The sequence below is a fragment of the Odocoileus virginianus genome, chromosome 13 (genome assembly GCF_023699985.2).
Source record: "Odocoileus virginianus isolate 20LAN1187 ecotype Illinois chromosome 13, Ovbor_1.2, whole genome shotgun sequence".
In the NCBI taxonomy this organism is placed as follows: Eukaryota; Metazoa; Chordata; class Mammalia; order Artiodactyla; family Cervidae; genus Odocoileus; species Odocoileus virginianus.
Genome location: NC_069686.1, coordinates 12,156,103 through 12,176,899, shown reverse-complemented (window position 1 = coordinate 12,176,899; position 20,797 = coordinate 12,156,103). Strand labels below are relative to the sequence as shown.

The window sequence follows — 20,797 nt, the reverse complement described above, 5'->3', positions numbered from 1 at the left end:
CCCTGTGTGTCTACAGCCTGGATTTCTTCTGTGGGTTTGCTTGGCTTGCTGGGTCCTAGCCTGTTCAAGGCCTTCACACGGTAGGCATACCACTGGCCTTCTTCAAGACCTGTCACTTCCATTCTATCAGAGAACAAAAGAAGATATTTTACTTTAATGCATTTCATCTGTCCCATTGTGTAGTATTCATAATATTTCCAAAATTCATACCCCTGGTATAATACTATCCTTTAATTCTGGATTGCTTCAATATTTTAATTAATAAAAATATTGATTAAAGGGTAAGTTCAGCAGCACTTTAAAAAATTAGGTCCACCAAAGAAGAAATTCTAAACTTAACATTTAGACTTTCCAAAATAAAGCCCATGTAGTAAGAGTACTCTTATGTCAAATAATTTAAAAGCTTACTTTGTTTCTGCCACTGGTTCTCCACAGGCCACCCACCGATCAGAACCACGTGGGCATTTTTCAACTATATATCCTTTGATGCGTGAACCACCATCGTTTTTAGGTGGATCCCATGTTAGGAAGATGCTCTTGGCTGTTCGATCTCTCCACTTAACATTCTCTGGTGGGTCAGGTACCGCTATAGCATTTCAAAGAGAGAGGGTCAGGCTTAGATAGACCATCTATGAAATCTCTATGTTGCCAACCTGTGTCTTTCCCCCATAACTTCAACTCCAGGTCTAAAGCAAAAACAAGTGGGAATTCCCTGGTGGTCCAGGGGTTAGGACTCCACATTTTTACTGCTATAACCTAGGTTCAATCCCATAAGCCACTCTTTGCCACCTCGTGGAGTATAGCCCACCAGGCTCCTCTGTCCATGGGGTTTTCCAGGCAAGAATACTGGAGTGGGTTGCCATTTCCTTCTCCAAGGGATCGTCCCAACCCAGGGATAGAACCTAGGTCTCCCGCATTGCAGGCAGATGCTTTAACCTCTCAGCCACCAGGGAAGCCGCTCCATAACCCACACAAGTGTGGCCAAAAAATAAATAAGAAAAAAATAAAAACAGATAACAAGAGGCTAGGTAAGAAATTATCAAGGATGTACTCACTTGCAGGAGCTGACATATTTACAGGTTCATCAACATATGCGGGTTCTCCAGGGCCACACTTGTTACGAGCACAGACTTTAAATAAATATTCTTTTCCTTGAAGAAGATCAGGAACTGTGAATTCTAGGTCAGTCACAGAGTCTGTAACCTGGGACAAAGCAAGACAATTAATTAGCTGTTTTCCAAAAACTCTCTGCCCAAGTCAAGGTTTTTCCATGAGCAGAGTTTTGAATGCTAAGGATGATTCATGTGTTAATTTCATATTAAGGAAAAAGTTGCAAAGAAAGATACAAAATAATATTTGACCCTTAATATAAGGTGGAATTGTTTCATAATTTATATGCATTAAAAAGTCAGCAAATAAGGTATTGATTCTTTCTACCAACTGGGCAAGTAGAAGTATGATAAATCAAGGTTAAAGGAAAGTAATGGTATAAACTAGGGAGAGAAAATGGCAGATTAGGCCAACTAAGGTTATCTAGTGGAGTGAGAAGTATGATGACCAGGGAGTTAATTTAGTACTTAGTGTCCTTAGAATGGCTTATAGCCCTTTTAAAAGGACAAAGTGGATACTAATCAGGTACTAAGTAAATAAGTAGGGTTTGCTTTATTTTTTTTTTTAACAAACCTAGCTGAAGATCTGGTAAAGCTCATAGAATGAGGCAGTTACACCAAATCTTGGTTGAACTACCTCAGGAAGCATTAGCATCAATACATTTTAAAAGACAGAGGCACTTTTTCAGCAGTGTAGAGGTAAAAACATTTAACTTTGCGAGGCATCGCAGGGTGTCCCCCATTCTCTTTTCTGGAGTTGGTGCATTGTGCTCAAAACTCACTTTAGTCCATGTTTTCCGGCTGACTTCACGCTTTTCAATAACATAGCCAGTTAATGGACTTCCTCCGTCGTCTTCTGGTGGTTCCCAAGTCAAATGTACTGAGTCCTTGGTTATATCACCAAATTTCAGTTCTTTGGGTGCACTTGGGCGAGCTGAAAAAAAAAAATTTAGTCAGAATCATTAATAGCTTGAACCAATATTTGTGAGTACCATCAAATCACCTTATATGATAAAAGGTTAGTTCCTTACCAATTACATTGACATCAATCTCCCCGGAAATTGCCTTCGCACGATTTTCTAACTTGAGTGTATAGATGCCCTTGTCTGGACGTTCACTTGGAGAAATGACAAGCTCGGCATAGGCAGACAGGGTTTTCATTTTCACCCGGTCCCCTGCTTCGAGTACTTTATCTCCAAAAGACCAGGTAGCAGTTGGCCTTGGATAGCCTGTGCTTGGCACCAGGATCTTGATGGGATTTGGCACAATAACTTCCAGACCATCTTTAAATGCACTTAAATCCATTGTTGGTTCAGCTACCAAAGAGAAAAATTAATGACTTTCCAATCCTAGTACCCCCAAAGAAGCTACGAGCTATTCCCAAATCTAACAGTGAAATATCCATTTACCATCAGCATCATCAGCAGTTAGAGGACCAAGAATTTCAGATGGATCTGAAACACCAGCTTCATTTTCTGCAGATACGCGATATAAATACTTATTTCCTTTTTGTAATCCAGTAACCTAAAATTAGGAATTAATATTTGTAAAAAGTATATATACATTTAAGTCCACAATCATATACTATTTATTTTAGATACACATGCCCTACCTTGTAAGTCAGTTCAGGGACAAGTTTCTTATTGCAGCGAATCCAATTGTCTTTTCCTTCTTCACAGCGTTCAATTATATAGCCCAAAATTGGGCTTCCTCCATCTTTCAGAGGAGGTTCCCATGTGAGCTGAACTGAGGACTGAGTCTGATCTGAGGCATTTAGGTTCACAGGAGGACTTGGTCTCTCTGGATTGGAAGAAAGAATTGGAGCATACCATTTAATTCTTTTACCACTAGTGCCACCTGGGAAGCCCACCATTTAATTCAGTGACAGATTTATTAAGACAATGCAGTCATCATTTCGATCATCCCTGTAGTCACAGGATAAAAGCAGGCACAGTCTGCATTTCTACAATTTTGTTCAAATTTTTCTGATGTTCTTTGCATTAACTTTGATTTATTTTAATTGATATGCTTAATTTCCTTATTTAGTGGAGTACTTATTTCCCCTTTTTTGACGAACTTACCAATAGGATCAGCAACTTTGATGAAAGGTGTGGCTGCACTTGGTTTTCCAACTCCAATTCGGTTTTGGGCCCTGACCCGGAAGCTATACTCTTGTCCTTCCACCACATCAGTGACAGTTGCAGACAGGTCTTCGGCTCTCACTGTCATGGCAGTTTCCCATCTGATAGAAGTCTTGTCCCTCAATTCAATGACGTAGTTTGTGATCTCAGCACCTCCATCATACTCTGGTGGCTCCCATGTCAGTGAGACACCAAATCTGTTCACATCAGTGATCGTTACATTCAGAGGAGGGCCTGGAACATCTGCATTTCATCACAGAAGAAAACATGGGCTTTCAGTTATCTCAGAGATAAAAGCAAAGATAAGCTACTTTTCAATTTACTTAAAAAAGTCTTCTTACCATATTTACTCCTCGCTTCTACAGGACTGTCCGTTTCTACTGGTTCACCAGTGCCAACTCTATTCCTTGCACTCACACGGAATAGGTATTCAACTCCTCCTTTCTGTAGTCCAGTGACAGTAAACTCACAGCTGTCTGCACGGTCAGTGGCCAGAACCCATGTCTTTCTCTTGATGTCACGTCTTTCAACAACATAACCTATGATTTTGCTTCCACCATCACTTAGTGGTTCTTCCCAAGCAAGGCTCACTTCACCATCAAATGTTTCTGTCACTTCTAAGTTACGTACTGGCCCGGGAACATCTGAAATTCACATATACAGTTTTTTTTTTTTTTAGTGTATTATCACATTTTTAGCTGTGCTTTGCCAGTAAAGTCCAAGTGACTCAAGGGCTTACCAATAACTTTTAAATTGATGAATCCTTCTGCTTTTCCATGTTTGTTCTGAAGCACAATTTTATACCTTCCTTTGTCTCCTTTCTTGGCTTTTAAAATTCTGAAGGAAGTTTGTTCAGCTGTGGTATCAACTGTTTTTGAAGAGAGGGGTTCATTTTCTTTAAACCACTCAGCTTCTGCTTTGGGGTAGGCATAGTAGGGCACCACCATCGTCAGAGGCTGGCCAGCATCAACCTCCAGGTCTTGGTCAGCTGTCTTGATTTTAGGTGCAGCTAGTGAGAAAAATCATACGTGAATGTTTTCAAGTGCTTGATTGTAGTCCAGAGATGCCCTAGCTGTTTTACTATGCATTCGTCAGCAAATACTAGTTACATAACCTTGGAAGCATATCACAGTAACTTTACAGTGGAGAATACTAGCTGACTTCGAGTTCTCACAGCTTACTGGACAAATGATCAGACTCTGAAGAATAGAGGATTAAGGATGATATGAAACCATAAAATCTCCATTCTTTGCTGTTAATAATAACAGGCCTAAATATAGTGCATAAAACATGCTTTTTGTTTTATATAGAGTAGGTACCTCATATTTAGTTCAAGATAAATCAGACAAATGTGTCCTTATGTACAAGAGGTGTATTAATGGCTTTTTCAAAATGTCAACTGATGCAGATGTCTTAGAAGCCTGGGTCAGAATGAGAACAGATCTAAGAGGCCCCACAGGGACTTGGAAAGTAGAAAAGAATAGGGCTGGCTCTAGGTCTCGGTTTGCTGGGGAGACTCACAGGGCAATAGGTTAATTCTAGGAGTTAATGAACAGCTGCCCTATGCCAGGAACTGTGCTGGGTTTCAGTTAAGTAAAGAGCAAAGCTCTTCGTGGTAAGAGGAATTAGAATAGTTAACATGTGGACAGGGCTTAATAAAAGGATCTCACAAACATTTTCTCATTGACTGTGAAGTCTGGAACCAGCACAGTATCTGTAGTATTGTAAGGCTATCTGAAGACAAAAGAAAGGGACTTACCTGCCAGTTCCAGCTTAGCTCTGGCTTCTTTGTCTTTGGCAATAAATCTGTATTCACCCTGGTCACGGGGCTTGATGTCACAAATCTGTAGCCTGTGTATCTTTCCTTCACTCATCATCTGGTGTTTGTCACCCTGGACGATAATCATGTTGTTTTTGAGCCACTGGACTTCCACCTTATCTTTGTTGAGCTCAGCTAAAAAGACAACATCAGCACCAGGGGCTTCAAGGATGTCTTGGGGAGGTCTGATGATCTCAACAGGAATTTCTGAAAAGAAAATGTGAAATAAATACAAACATGTTTGTATTGGGATTAATAACATTGGAAAACTGGTACTAATATTAAAAATCGTCTTTTCATTTAATATGTACCTTCCACAAAAAGTCTAGCTCGAGACTTCCTGTCTTCTACTCCACAAGCATATTCACATTCATCATCCAGCCTGCAGTCTTTTATAATGAGTCTATGTATACTGCCATCTTTTTCAAATTTGAATCTAAAAGAAGAGATTGAATTATTGGTTAGCTTTCATAAGGACCACTAAATTGCCAAACATGTATATGGATATATAGCTAAGAAATAGAGATTGAGATGTTCTCACATACTTTTTGCCTTCTTTAATTTCTCTCCCATTTCTGTACCATTTTACATTTGCTTTCTCTCTGGAGAGCTGGCAGGAGAAGACAGCATCATCAAACTCGGTGACTGTCTGGTCTTCAAGGTGTTCCACAAATTCTGTAGGAGCTTCTATGATGAGAAGCTCAGCAACAGATTTATCTTGTCCTGCAGTGACAATGTATTCACCCTCATCTGGGAAGCCACAATCTTTAATGATTAGAGAGTGCTTATATTTGTCAATTCTATATAAGACACGGTTGTCAAAAGCCACTTCTTCTCCATTTTTGGTCCACTTCAGTGTTACGTTGAGCCGGTTCACCTTACACCAGAATGTGACAGATTTCTTCTCCATTGTTTCAATATCTTTAAGAGGCTCAATGATCCTAAGATCTTCCTCTGTTGGAAAGGAGAAGAAGAATGTTGATTTTAGTTGTTTTCATAATAGCAATTGATTTTTAAAATCTCTAATGTCAAATAAGTGACTTACCTTCTACTATTAGATTGGCTGCACTCTTAACATTTTCACCTCTGTGATTGGTCAGAGACACACTATAGTTGGCTTGATCATCTAATTGCGCGTTTCTAATTCTGAGGGTGTAGACCAGGTCTTTTTGGAGAATAATATATTTCGAGCTATCAAATATGGCTTCGTCATTTCTGAACCATTTGGCTTTGGCACCTTCGGTGTTGACCTCACAGTTAAAGACGACTTCTTGTTGTTCCTTCACACGGGTGTCCTTCAGAGGAACTATGATCCTGAGTTTTTCTGAAAGCAATCAGCAAGACTTTATAGTATGAAGGACCAACGTGGTAGATGCGAATGTAAGTAAACCCAAGAAGCACAGACACACTCACCAATTACAGTCAAGTGGGCTGCTGCTCTGGCCGCCCCAACCATGACTACGTAAGTGCCCATATCTTGTAATGTGGCGTCTTTCACAACTAGAACCCTCTTTTTGCCATCAGCAATGACATCATATTTATCTCCAGACTCAAGAGTCTTATCATCTCTCTTCCACTGGACTTCAAAGCTTTCCTTTGATATAGAGCAGACAAATTCAGCCTTTTCTCCTTCAAGTATTTCAAGGTTTTGAGGCTTTGAGATAAATTCAGCAGCAAGTTCTGGAAAGAAAAAGTTGCAAGATATTGAAAACTTTAGCATTTGTACCTTAAATGTGACAAGCATGATTTTCTTGAAATAGCATTCATTGTAATTTTCATACCATGAACTTTGACTTTGCCATCAGTTCGAGAACTTGGGAGTCGGCAGTTGTAGTTGCCAGCATCTTCCAGGTGAGCATTCTGAATGATTAGGATTCTCTTTCGTCCATCAGTAAGTATTTCGTATCTTCCTGTCTCAATGATCTCTTCATCCCCTTTGTACCAAGTTACTTCTGCTCCAGGCTTGGAGACCTCACAAACCAGTTTTATAGTATCTGTTTCACTAACGTCAATGTTGGCAAGATTTTTTGTAAAGACAGCTTCTTCTTCTGCAAGAAGAATTTTTTAAAAAATAAATTAAACTGGAGATTTTTTTTTTTTCCCAACACATATACTTCTGCAGAGAAAGACTTCACTCTTACCCAGAACTGTCAGCATGCCAGAAGTTCTTGCTGTCCTTACTTCACAGGAATATTCTGCTTCATCATCCAGTAGACATTTGTTAATAACAAGAATGCGGACTGCTCCCTTAGATATGATGTCATATTTTTTGCCCTTTTTAATTTCAGCACCATCTTTAAACCACTGAACCTTTATTTAAGATAAACAAATACTTTTATCAGTTTTCTTATTCCTTCACATGTATGTCCTTAAGAGGAACTATGATCCTAAGCTCTTCTAAAAGCAGTCAGTAAGACTTTATATTATTAAGAAGAACTAAAGTGGTAAATATAACCAAACCCCAAAAAACAAGAACACACTTCTTCAATTATTAAGTGAACAGCTGTGACACTATTATTGGGTATTAAAAATAATGGGATCATATAAGTGTAGAGTCATAGAGGGCTTTGGATTTCATGCAGACCAACTCCTTTGTTTTCCAGATGTGTAAACTGAGACTCAAAGTTGACTCACCTATGGTAGTTAATGGCCACCAGGGGTATTTAGTTGAGGGATATGAAATTGCTGACATTTGATTGTTTTTAACTTAAGAAAAATCTCTTTCCTATGGTTCAAATTAATAATATCTAAATCTCCTGATTATAAATCCACTGTTTTTCAAGTAATAGCAAATGAATACTACTAATACTACTAACAAGAGGACAATTAAATCAAGTATGTCTTTCATACTAAAAACCATTAATCTAAAAATAAAATGATTAGATAGGTTTGATTCACTTTTTTTTTTTTCCTCTCATTTTGGCTGACCAAAAAGTAAACAAATTTATTGGAGAACACAAGTTAGCAACCACACAATCACAGACCTTGGCATTTTCTCGGGAAATTTCACATTCAAACCGAGCCATTTCTTTTTCTTTAACTCGAAGGTCAGTGAGTGGTCTTAAGAATTCCACATGAGGAGCTGTAAGAGAAGGTCAGAATTCAAAATGAGGTTTCTAGAAATTCATTCTGACATTACTATAGTGCATATTAAGAAAAAGTGAGTTTTTTGCAGGCTTTTTCATATTAGGCTACAACTGATTTGGAAGTCACTTGGAACTGCCATTCAGTTGTGATACTTTGCATTTTACACATCTCTGTAGTTTTTATAAAATTATGTAGCATATTATATGCCCAACTAATTCTTCCTGTCTATCACCAGCTTAGTTCTTCTGAATGATAGCTGGAAGGAAAAATCTTCATTGATATATCTCCAGAGTTGAAAGTTGACATTGTCAAAGGAAATACCAATAGCAAAGAATCATTATCTTATTTAAGGCAGGCAGAATAATCTTTGAGAAATTAGAAGAATTCAGTGGTAGTACAGCTTGAAGAGCTATGGCCAGTCTTGTCTATAGCTAAGAGGCATAAGTCTGCAATTGAAATCATACATGTTCAGCTTTTTTGGTGTGTGTCAGCTTCAAAGATGTCACATACAAGGCATAAAGTTCATTAGTGCAACTAAGCAACAAGCTTTGAATGGGAGGGGGGTGATTCTTTTATATATATATATATATATATATATATATATATATAGTTTTATTTATCTCCAGAATTAAGTTGGTGGATTTATAGGATTGAAGAGCTGCCAGCATGTCCTTCCTTTTTTCAGGGCTCCTTGTGAGTCCTTCCCAAGATGACCTTTCTTGATCAGTGAGATTCTGGGACACAAGTGCTGGCTAATAGGCTTGAAGATACGCTCATTGTAGCTGAGCCTTCTTGGAGTGGAGACAAAGTAGAGGACAGAGAAGAAGGTGACCCAAGAAGCTATTCTGTCTTAAGTAAAGTAGAGCAACCACAATGTGGAAAGAGTAAAACCGACTAAGATGCATGGAAGCACAATCAAAGCCACTATGAGCTGTTAACAGATGGGAAGCAACTAAACCAAATAGCAAATGTATTTTTTTTTTTCTAATTCCACAAAAGAATTTAAAAACAGGCTTGATTCTTTAAAAATAAAACTGTTTTCCATGCTAGGGCAGGTACTACCCTAGTTTGCAGAGTGCAGAAAGTAAGCTTGATGGATTAGACATGGTAGGGGTGTGTGTGTGTGTGGGGGGGGGTGCCCGCATATCTTAAGGTGAGTAAATAGCAAATACTGCACAAAAATAAAGACACTCTAAGAAAGTTATTGCTCAACCAATGAATGAATGAAAAAAATGAGCTAGCATGTGGCATTTTGAAAAAAGATGTTATATTTTCCACCAGAGGAAGAATTAAGGTTAAAAATCATTAGTGCTCCTTCACTTATAGGGCTCAATCCAGGCTCCACTCCATCTTCTTTTCCACTCTTCTTCTCAGAGGCAGCTTTATGTGGATGGGTTTTATCACTACAGCAGACCTCTGGGCTGCTCCTTTTCAAACTGAAGTTTCATGCTCATTTCTAGTGGTTTCTCACACCTGAGAATTCATTTTCCTTCCAAGTGGAACTTGCTTTCATTTCCTTTCCTTTTTTAGTTTTTTTTTTCTGACTCCCTTCTTGTCTTTTTAAATTTAAATTGTCCTCATCTGTATCGGGATATTCCTGTAGTAGGCTTACCCCACGCAAAGAGCACATCTGCTCATTACTCAGTGAGAAGTAGAGCAAGAAGTGATCACTCTGCCTTTCTCAGACCAGATGTAGCAGAAGGACATTTCTCTTTTTTTTAAACACATAAAAGATCATGTTATGTCAGTACCAATAATGCAAGTCTCCAAGAAATGCAGTTAGGCCAAGAAGGGCATGCAAAAAGTGGTTTTGTTGTTTTTGTTGTTATCAAAGAGTTACAAGTGAAAAGTCCCGTGTAAGAAGAATACTTACGCACGACATTCAGGTTACAAGAAGTCTTAAAATCCTTAGCATCACAAGTGTATGTCTTAATATCCTCTGGGGTACAGCCGTGTATAATAAGTTTTCTGACTCTGCCATCGGCAACAATCTCATACTTCTTGCTTTTGAGAATTTCCGTCCCATTTTTGAACCATTTCACCTTAGCATTTTCTCGGGATACTTCACACTCCAACACCGCTGTGGCTTCCTCTTCGACCGTCTGGTCCTCAAGAGGCTTAGTGAATTCAACTGGGGGTTCTGAAAGAATCATACTAATTAGCCAAACTTCTCCAAGAGTTTCAGCACCTCCTCAATTCTCCTCTTGTATCTCAAGGGCTTTTCGGTTTTTAAGTTTCATTTGTAAGTTTTGATTCCACCTGGATGTTTTCCTCTAATAATGATGCTTCATCATTATTTTTATATACAGAGGAAAAGCAAAGAATATGAAACAACAAGGAAATAATAGCCAACTCTTGGTTAAGAGAGTGATAGGTACCCATTGATAATGAGATTTCCTCCAACTGTTTACTGAATGCAATAAAAACAGTGGGATGGAAAAACGAAGTGAAACCTATTCTAGCCAAGTTTGGCTTTTTTTTTTTTTTTAAGTCAAATTTTGGTCTAATTTTGTTAGGCCAAAAAGTAAAATTAGCCTTTCTGATATTCGGTGGATTTGAGTGATCTATGAAGTAAAGTGAAGTGAAGTCAATCAGTCATGTCTGACTCTTTGCGACCCCATGGATTGTATGTAATCTCCCAGGCTCCTCCGTCCATAAAATTTTCAAGGCAAGAGTACTGGAGTGGGTTGCCTTTTCCTTCTTTGAATTGAACCCGGGTCTCCCACATTGCAGGCAGATACTTTACTGTCTGAGGCACCAGGTGGTACTTATCATATACAGATAGTTAAGAGTTGGCATTATTTATGAAACTCTGTATTATACATGTTTTAAAAAAAATAAGCTGTGTGACTATTACCTTTCACAAAGAGGTTGGCTTGCGTTTTGAAATCTTTTGCTACTAGTTGAACTTCTCCAGCATCTTCTAACTTTACATCCCTCAAAGTAAGCGTATGAACTCTTCCTTCTGAACGTGTAACCACCTAGTTTTTTGGGGGAAAAAAAAAAAAGTTCAGTTTAAGGATATATGAATGGTAACTAGATTTATCACAGTGATCATTTTGAAATCTACAGAAATAAGAGTCACTATGTTATGTATCAGGAATTAATATAGTGTGATAGGTCAATTGTACTTCAAAAACAAAACAAAAAAACCCAACAAACTCATAGAAGAAGAGATCAGATCTTTGTTTACCTGGGTGGGGTGGTGGGGAGAGGCTAATTGGATGAACTGATCAAAAGGTAGAAAATTCTTGTTAAAGATAAATAAGTACTAGGGAGGTAATGTACTACAACATAGCAGACATAATTAACACTGCTGTATGTTATACATGAAGGTTGTTAAGAAGGTAAATCCTAAGCATTTGTCCTTAACCACAGGACAAAACTTTTTGCTTTATCTTTAATGTGAGATAATGGGTGCTCACAAAACATTGTGGTAGTCATTTCATGATACACATAAGCCAAATTATTACGCTGTACACTCTAAACTTATACAGTGTTGTATGTCAATTATGTATCAATAAAACTGGAAGAAAAAAGAATATACAAAACAACATTCCTCTCTCTATGTGTGTGTGTGTGTGTGTATATATGTATATATACACATATATACATATATATATATATAGAGGTAGGTACATTTAGTTCATTCACGTAAAGAGTTTGAAATAGTGCTTTGTAAAATGTTTTATAATAATTTGTATAGCATATATGTATTTGAAAATAATTTAAACCAATAATTTGGAATCTTTTGAGGAAATTTTAGACTTTTATAGTTTGCAGTTACCTTTATATAATTACAGGGAGGACTTTTATATTGAAATGCCTTGGTGAATTTATATGTGTATGAGTATTTATATGTATACATATATATTTGACTACATTTTACTACTGGGTTTACATATATAAAAGAAGAACTTATAATAGCTAAATCACGAAAGGAAGGGAGAAAAATGATCACATATAGTTAGCTGAAAGTAAACCTTATGTTCTAAATGCAAGATGTTTGCTTTGCAATGAACTAGAATTCTTCCCATTTATTTAGCAATTATTTTGCAAACCAATTAAACATGATTAAAATAATTTGTAAAGTTTCTTAATTTTGTTAGAACACACAAATGAATATGTTGGCTCTTCATTTCACACATTAAAGTCATGTATTTGCACCTTATGACTGGGAAAAGCAGGTATTAGACAGAGCTATGATTGTTTGCATAGCACAAATGGATAAAGAAATTACTGTGATCTTAGAGTAAGAAGATAAATGCTGCCACTACTGTTAATATTTTGATTTAGATTATTGTTGTAAATGCAACCTTAGGTGGTTTAAAGGGGTATCACCTGTAGGAAAATGAACTGTCAAAAAGAATACACTGCCTTGATATGGGCTGCAATTAGGTCCCGTAATTGACTTGTGCCAACTGATCAGGCTACAGACAGAGCTATCCTGAGAGTAAATGATAAGACAACTGGAGGTTCTTCTAGTTCAACCATCCCAAATTCCTCAAGACGTTGTGCACTGTCATAGAGACTGATTTTGCTTAAGAGTTCACTTACAGTTAAGAATAACGTAAAAATTTTTTACCAGTAGAACTGTTTATTATGGTGGTATAAAGAAAGGAGTTAGGAATAAAGTTTCATATGAAGGTTTTTCTTTAATGAAGAGTTGGGCTATTAAAATAGCTGCCTTAATAATTGGGAAAGCCAAAACAAAGTAAGGGAAAATAAGTAGGAGAAAGTAATTAAGATATGTTCTAGGAACACAGCTACTTATTCAAGGACATGGTGCTTGAATAGGAGAAAGATTGTTGTGGTGATGATGTTTCAATATAAATTGTGCATTAAAAATTCAACTGTGATTTAGGGCTATTTTAAAAAGTATCTCAGGTTCTAATCTACCAACAGATACATCTTATTTGTTGACATGTGGTTTTATCATTGAAATTTCACTGAGGTTACTCTAGAATATTCTATTACCAAGAACTTGGCTCCGTGGTTCTCAGGAAATATTGCTGTACACTGAAACTAACACAACACTGTAAATCAACTATACTCCAAAATTTTTTTCAAAATAAAATGGTCTAGTTCTTACATTAGAACTAATAAGACAAATCTTTTAATTAAAAGCTCTTCATCTGAGCTAAAGATATTTAGTAGCAAAAGAGTAATATCATTTGTCCTTAAGCAGTGTTTCTTTGGGACTTCCCTTGTGGCTCAGACAGTAGGGAACCCACTTGCAGTGCAGACCAGGTTTTAATCCCTGGGTCAGGAAAGTCCCCTGGAGAAGGGAATGGCTACCCACTCCGGTATTCTTGTCTGGACTATTCTATGGACAGAGGAGCCTGGTGGGCTACAGTTCATGGGGTTTCAAAGAGTCGGACACAACTGAAGCGATGAACACTTTCTCTTTCAGTGTTCCTTTATTCAAATCATGAAAGGATCTTGAAAAACCAACCAATTCTCTGCCTTTAGACATGGAACAATTAAACCACACTTAACTGGACAAATGTGTATTTTGAAAAAGCAAACTTGAAGGTGGAGATGCCTCCATCACCCAGTTCAGTATATGCAGAAGACCTCACAGTGAGGACAGTTTCCTCATTTAACTTAATTCTCTTGCTGCAGATTGAATGTATGACTGTTTTCTATCCTTGGTAACTAAGGAGATCAACTGGTCATTACTTTCTGTATAGCAGGCAGATTTTATTTCCCAGAAGAATGTTAACTGATTACCCTTCAATTCTTTTGTTAAAATACTACTATTTTTGTTCGAGAATAGTTATTCAAAGGCATTTTCCTTCTAATACTTTAATCAACTTTGTGGCTGTTAATTAAACCGAATCCCTTCTTAATTATATTCCTATAATTCTTAACAGCTTGATTTATATTGAAGACTTGATGCCACATTTGATACTATTTCTAAAAATACTGAAAAAAAATTGATATAATGGCCTGTGCTTATTTCCAACACATGTTGGATGTTTTCTATTTATTTTATTTCAAGAATTCAAAGTTAATGGTGAGTTATCAAGATAATTTAAACACATGTTGTCTTAGGGGGCAAAATACATAGTTCAATTTGGGTATTGAGCTAGTTACTCAATACCCACCACAAGCTAGTTACTTCCTAAAACTTTTTAAAGTATATTTTTTCCATACATGTGGATAATCATAGAGCCCTTCTTTCTTGCCACCACCATCGGGTACATTTTAAATAGTCCACTTGCATTCCAGAATTTGCACAGCTCAAAGCACTTGAGGGTTAAAAATAGCTTTGGAGAAATGCTTGAAGAGCAGATCCACCCAGAAGTTATCTCAACTACTTGATCAACTGCCTGAAATGGAATTTCCATCCTCTCCTCTTAATCCCCTTATATGCAGAACACGAAATAGCATGGAGAGAATTCACCATGAAACTTAATCTGTACCCTTGTACCACACAGCAAATCTGAAAGTCTTTTTGATCCTTCCTGTCTTCAATGAATTAAACTATCACAGATAATTAATTAATGTTTGCCTTTTCTGCAAAAACCTAAAACTTGACCGTACTTAAAATTTTAATTTCCATTTCAATAGAAATATCATCAGGTTAAACCCAACAAAAATGAGAAGAACCTGCTTTACAACATCAACAGAAATCACACTTGAGTAGGGAAAAGAAAGGGAAGGGGAGACAAGGGAACAGTAAGAAAGTGAAGAACAAGGAGCACACGTGTGAAGATGGAAGAACTGAGGGAGAAAGAAGTGCGGGCAAGGCCACCAGCCGCCTGCCTCTGACCTTGTCACTGGGCTCCAGCTTCTTCCCTCTGAGGTACCATTCCACGGGGATGTCCTCGTAGGACAGCTCGCAGTCGAAAGTGGCGGTCTCCCCGGCAGTCACCGTGACATCCTTCAGAGGCCTCAGGAGACCAATGACGCGGGCTGTGCGAGGGGAAGGAAACAGCTTCCGATGACTCATTTTGTAATTCCGAAAGGATAAATACAGATTTAGTTATTGATCATGGTTGCTTTCTTTGGAGGAGGAAAGAGCCACAGGACTGCCCGCTGTTCTCACTCCCCTGTGAACATGGCCCCTTGGTGCTGAGAAGGGGAGAGCAGGCGGCCAGGGAGCGGGTAGCTATCTGTAGGGGCCCTTTCGTTCTGATTTGCAAGGTCAGCGAGAAGTCTGTGCTGCATCTGTTGTTCTGCCAGGCATCGAGTTCCTCTTGCTACATAAGGTATGTGACTTCCAAAATAACTAAGACTCTGATTGGGAGAGGACGAGGGCCCCTCAATCACAGAGCCTGTCCAATCCATAAACACTTCTGCACCTTCCAAAAATGTTAGCCTGATGCTTCCCACCTCCCTTCTTGAGTCTGAAATGCCCACACAGCAGAGTTTTTCTTTTTTGTGTGAAAGTTGTACAGCTACTTGAAAAATTTCTTTAAGGGTCTTTAAGAGTTCTGAGTTAGACTCTTTTTCTGTGAATATTCTACTTTGAAAGAATTAGGGAATGGGGGAGTCTGAGACTTAATTTTCTTTGGTTCAAACAGAATGACTGATGAAATTTCCAAACTTTAGAATTTGAACCACAGGTGTATGTGGATGACAAGTAAATACCAGAAAGCCAGTTTCTATATTTTAATAGTGTCTTCTAATTAACTAAATAAATCCAACTAATTTCACTCACATCCAGTTGCTGCAGGAGCATACCATTCACTTTCAGCAGAAAGACACAATACTTACGTTTTACTCGGAGGTGGGCGCTAGATTTAACATTGGCAGCTTGGAAATCCACCCCACCAGTCTGGTCCAGGCGGCAGTTGTGCAAAATAAGGAAGTGTGTTTTGCCTTCTTCCTTGATCTCACATTCCTGTGTCAAAAGAGAGGAAAGATTCCATAGGAAGTCACCTTCTTTGGTATTTTGTTCTGAGGATAAAATACCTTAATTAAAGGAATTTACGAGGAAAACTCTTGAGATGATTATATAATTTTAAGTTTTGTGAAAGAAAACTAACAAATATTATTCATGATGGCAATATTTATTTTAGCTGCATCATTCTAAACCAACTAGCAACATTTACAGAATATCTAGAACCTTGTACCAATGCTGGATCAAAAATAATGCAAGTGTGCCTATCTGAGCCCATTCATAGACCCTAATAGTTCTCATTGGCTTGAGTTCTGATGAAGAACTTGAGATCATGTTTTAAATGCCTTGTGTGTACTCTGACTTTTCTCCTGTCCTTTTCCTATTTCACACAGCTCCTCTGGGCATTGACAAGTTCAGAAATAGCCTTACAGGTGTTTGGAGCAGGGCCTCTCCCTTGAGTTTCCAGTTGGCGTGGATATCATCTTCCGAGATTTCGGTTTCAAAGCGGGCCGTCTCGGTCTCCATCACCTCCACACTGTACAGGGGTCGCACCAGTTTAATTTCCCGATCTAGAAAAGTGCAGGGTCAGCATGTGTCATTAGCCTCTGGCAGAAATAACTCCAACAGCTTCAAGAGTAAAGCTTGTGGAAATTTCCTTACCCTCAATGTCAAGCTTTCCTGAGGTCTTATCTGTCCCACAGTCACAGGTGTACTGTCCAATATCTGATTTCAAGGCTTTCTTTAGGATTAGCATGCGCTTCTTGCCATCTGCCTTAATAACAGCATTTTTAGATGGCTTTATTTCCTGTCCATCCTTAAACCATTTCACTGGTGCATCTGCTTTGCTAATTTCACACTGTAGAATCACTTCATCTTTCTCTACGCCAGTGTAATCTTGAAGCTTTCCTGTAAAGTATGGATCTCCCTCTGCAAGTAAAGTATAAGTGAAAAAAATTCATTAACCACCTAAGGAGATAAAAATCTCTCGGAAAGTTTAAGGGGCAGCTCACAGAAGTCTGGGTGTATTTAAAAGGTACACCATGCTTCCACTCATTTAACATGTATGTTCAGAAGTTCTCTAAAAGTTAGAAAAGGAGTTGATGCCTGGGATTTATCAAGCTCTAATCTACCTATATTATATTTTGAAGTATTTTATTAACAGTAGTATGAAAGACAAACTGAAATTTAGCTTCAAACAATTATGTGTTCCTCCTTTATTCAGCTAAATTTTAAATTTTTAGCAAATCTCCAATGACTAGTTTACCTGTAAGCTTTCCAGTCCACATTATTAGTTTTTCTTCTATCAATTAATAGTTTGCCTTTAATGGTCGCTATACATGTTAGACTTCATATATAATCTGCCTGATACTAGCAGCCCAGGAAAAACAATGAGCTTTATTAATGTAAGTTCTGGGTTTCTTAGGGACTTGAGAAACATTTTTCTGAAATAATTTTGATAAAGGGAAGAGAGAGGAAGTATATATATTCCTAATTTTAAATATGACAAGGCTCCATAATTAATTGAGTTTTAATTCTGATTTAAACTGGCTATTTTGTGAGTCTGAGTCTTTATTCCTTTAAAATCCTCATATTTTTAGGTAAAAATATTTCAGACATAAGCCTAATAATGTATGTGATCGTTTCTTAAGGGCAGGCATTGCTTTCATGCAATATAACACTTGAAAGATTTTACATAGTAGATACTACCTAAATTTCTGATGAATTGAATGCAATAGAATTAAATTTTTAAAAAAGCACCTACCAAGCACAGTGAGTTTGGCTTCTGAACTTAACCCCATAGCTTCCACTTTAATTTGAGAGGTATCATCAATAGAGAGGTTTCTGAATGTGATGGAATGGGTCTTCCCTTCATCATCCATTGAGACTAACTTGCTGGTGTGCAGGCGCTGGTCGTTCTTGAACCAGCGAACGCGGATGTTATCATGGGACAGCTCCACAGTAAACACAGCACTTTCCCTCTCTTTGGCTGTTACATCCTTGAGTGGGGTGAGGAATTTAAGTCGGATTCCTATCAAGAAAAACAACAACAACAATTTACTAATTCCAATCCTTAAAGGAGGACATGTAAAGGCAAAAATAAAAAATAAAAGCATTTAAAAGTAGCCTATCTGATAAGAATGCTCACCTTCAATGATCAGTTTGCCACTTGTATGCTTATCTTCAGCTTCAAATATGTATTTTGCTTCATCTTCAAAAGCGGCAGATTTGATCACCAGTGAATGCTTAGTACCATCCTTGATAAGCTCAATTTTGTCATCACCTGTGATTTCCTGGGTTCCTTTCAGCCAACGGTATGTTTTGGGCTCCCTAGATACCTCACATTCAAACTTTGCTTCATCTTTCTCAAAGACTTTAATATCACTGAGAGGAGTGATAAAGATAAGTGGCAATTCTGAAAAAAAGAATAGGGTGTGGATGAAGCCAGAATATGCTTCCAGTCATCAGTTCTGGGTCTCAAAAGGAAGCCTTGCAAAGAAAATACAAAAGGGTGGCTGGCAAGCAGAACGTACCTTTCACTTTCAGATTGGCTGCGGATTTAGCGTTGGCAGCTTGGAAGGAGACCTCTCCTGTCATATCCAGCCGGCAGTTATAAAGGACCAGAATATGCTTCTTCCCGTCTTCAATGATCTCACAGTCCTGTTTGGAGTGAGGTGAGGAGGAAAGAGAAAGAAAAACATCATTTTCGTAACTGGTTATTCCTACAAATAAGCAAGAGATTTTGTACTAGAAATGTACCGTCTTTCACCAGTGAGCAAGCAAGTGCCCCACCCCCACCTATGTGATCAGATCATTGCGACTTACAGGGGAAGCAGTTAAAGGCTCTCCTTTTAACTTCCACTGGCCATGGACATCTGGTTCAGAAAGTTCAATTTCAAAGCGAGCTGTTTCACCCACAAATACTTCTACTCCATACAGAGGCTTTTCCACTTTTATTAGTCGGGCTGAAATTTATACAGAGTTTTGTAAGAATGTCTGAACAAAGCAATTGCAGATTCAGATGGGGTACCCTTAGAAATTCTGTGTAACTCACCCTCAACACTGACGTTTGCTTTGGTCGTGTCTGTGCCGCAGTCACACACGTATTCGCCTTTGTCTTTCAGCTCTGCCTTTTTGATTTTTAAGATGCGGCGCAGGCCATCTGCCTTGATGGAGTGTTTGGTTGAAGGTAGAAGCTCTTCCCCATCTTTGAACCATTTCACTGGCACATCTTTGCTCACTTCACACTTGAGAATAATCTCGTCCTTCTCGACTCCCGTCTTGTCATGCAATTTCACAGTGAAGTAGGGATCGGCCTCTGTAAGGGACATTTGGCAGATAGTCAGGAGAATGTCAAAGTGAAATTAAAGAGTTACACATTGCAAAATGTTTAACTGTTACCCACTCCCACATCCAAAAGTCAGCCCTCTGGTTATAGTTGGTCACATTTACCTATGACCTTCAGGTTTGCTGTGGAGCTGAGGTCCTTAACCTGGGCTTTGATCTGGGATATATCGTCCATTGTCACTTCTCTCATTTCCAGCTTGTGAATCTTGCCCTCCGAGGAGATGAGTACAGTCCTGCTCGTGTGGAGTTTGGCATCATTTTTGAACCAGACCACATGCATTTTTTCATGAGAAAGTTCACAGACAAAAGTCGCTGTTTCACCTTCTTTCACTGTCTGATCTTCAAGAGGTGATATGAATTTCAGTCTTATACCTGCAATGCAAGGTAATATGCTCAGAAATACAATTCACCTTCAGAAATATTCCACTCTGCCTGGTAAAAAGAATCTTTCACATGGCATTTATTGAGTCACCTTTTCAAAAGGATCTACCTTCCATTAAAAAAAAATTAAGGGGGTTGTTTTGATGGCAATGTGAAAATAAAGCTGTGGGGCTGATGGTCACCTCTAGCTATTAAAACTTGGTGTTCTTTTTTTTTTTTTTTTTAATGTTCTGTATGTAAAGTCAGATATTCATGTGACTAACTACGCGTGTTAGAGTCAGAGCTCACCAGCTCTTACCTGTAACAAATAATCGTGCCGAGGTCTTCTTGCCCTCCACTTCAGCAGTGTAGACTCCTTCGTCATCAAACTGAGAATTATTGATGACAAGAATGTGTTTCTTTCCATCAGTGATGATATCAAACTTGTCAGATGACTTGATTATATCAGGTCCTTTAGACCATATAACATTTGCCTCTCGAGTGAGGACGCATTCAAATCGAGCCTGTCGCTTTTCTGGGACTGTGACATCCTTCAAGGGCACAGCAAAGTCGAGTTCGATTTCTGGAAATCAGACGTTAAGAGTGAGGTTTTTCAGAACGCAGGGGGCTGTCAGACGAAGCTGAGCCCACTCCATGAGTTCTAAAGGCCCATACCTTTCACTGTCAGAATGGCAGTCGTAACTGCGTTCAGTGCCTGGTAAAGAACTTCACCAGCTTGGTCCAGTTTGACTTTATGCAAAGTCAAGAAGCGTTTTCCACCATCTGCCTTGATCTCACATGTCTGAAAAAGGATAGTTTTAGTTTGCCTTTGAATGAGATAGTTTCAGATACAGATTTCTATAGAGCAAAAAAATAACTGTAATATTACTGATAAAAATAAAGTATATTGTCATAATTTTTTTTTTAATTGCTGAACCGTCTACAAATAGTGCATCAAATTTCTTTCCCTCTTTGAGACTTTAGAAGCCAGAAATAATTCCATCATCACTGAACCAAATCCGAGTGTCAGAATCAGTTATAGAATGTGGTCATACAGAATATGACTAACAACTTATTTTATTTT

General features: G+C 38.2%; 1 protein-coding gene across 19 annotated transcripts in view; it reads right to left on the bottom strand.

Moving 5' to 3' along the window:
* Positions 1 to 20,797, bottom strand: part of TTN (titin) — a 274,540-nt gene that overhangs the window by 88,520 nt on the left and 165,223 nt on the right. For all 19 annotated transcript variants that reach the window (XM_070475948.1, XM_070475949.1, XM_070475950.1 and 16 more), the window contains 32 exons: positions 20,389 to 20,515; positions 20,033 to 20,296; positions 19,459 to 19,725; positions 19,061 to 19,324; positions 18,832 to 18,971; positions 18,540 to 18,666; positions 18,155 to 18,421; positions 17,771 to 18,037; positions 16,669 to 16,935; positions 16,438 to 16,577; positions 15,882 to 16,008; positions 14,935 to 15,077; positions 11,014 to 11,137; positions 10,030 to 10,296; positions 8,054 to 8,151; positions 7,211 to 7,379; positions 6,851 to 7,117; positions 6,483 to 6,749; positions 6,115 to 6,393; positions 5,615 to 6,023; positions 5,381 to 5,505; positions 5,010 to 5,276; positions 3,990 to 4,259; positions 3,592 to 3,894; positions 3,191 to 3,493; positions 2,722 to 2,909; positions 2,519 to 2,633; positions 2,141 to 2,425; positions 1,892 to 2,043; positions 1,056 to 1,203; positions 409 to 586; positions 2 to 123 (listed from right to left, as the gene is read on the bottom strand). In XM_070475948.1, coding sequence (XP_070332049.1) covers positions 2 to 123; positions 409 to 586; positions 1,056 to 1,203; positions 1,892 to 2,043; positions 2,141 to 2,425; positions 2,519 to 2,633; positions 2,722 to 2,909; positions 3,191 to 3,493; positions 3,592 to 3,894; positions 3,990 to 4,259; positions 5,010 to 5,276; positions 5,381 to 5,505; positions 5,615 to 6,023; positions 6,115 to 6,393; positions 6,483 to 6,749; positions 6,851 to 7,117; positions 7,211 to 7,379; positions 8,054 to 8,151; positions 10,030 to 10,296; positions 11,014 to 11,137; positions 14,935 to 15,077; positions 15,882 to 16,008; positions 16,438 to 16,577; positions 16,669 to 16,935; positions 17,771 to 18,037; positions 18,155 to 18,421; positions 18,540 to 18,666; positions 18,832 to 18,971; positions 19,061 to 19,324; positions 19,459 to 19,725; positions 20,033 to 20,296; positions 20,389 to 20,515 — 6,736 coding nt within the window. The remainder of the gene's footprint in view (position 1; positions 124 to 408; positions 587 to 1,055; positions 1,204 to 1,891; positions 2,044 to 2,140; positions 2,426 to 2,518; positions 2,634 to 2,721; positions 2,910 to 3,190; positions 3,494 to 3,591; positions 3,895 to 3,989; positions 4,260 to 5,009; positions 5,277 to 5,380; positions 5,506 to 5,614; positions 6,024 to 6,114; positions 6,394 to 6,482; positions 6,750 to 6,850; positions 7,118 to 7,210; positions 7,380 to 8,053; positions 8,152 to 10,029; positions 10,297 to 11,013; positions 11,138 to 14,934; positions 15,078 to 15,881; positions 16,009 to 16,437; positions 16,578 to 16,668; positions 16,936 to 17,770; positions 18,038 to 18,154; positions 18,422 to 18,539; positions 18,667 to 18,831; positions 18,972 to 19,060; positions 19,325 to 19,458; positions 19,726 to 20,032; positions 20,297 to 20,388; positions 20,516 to 20,797) is intronic.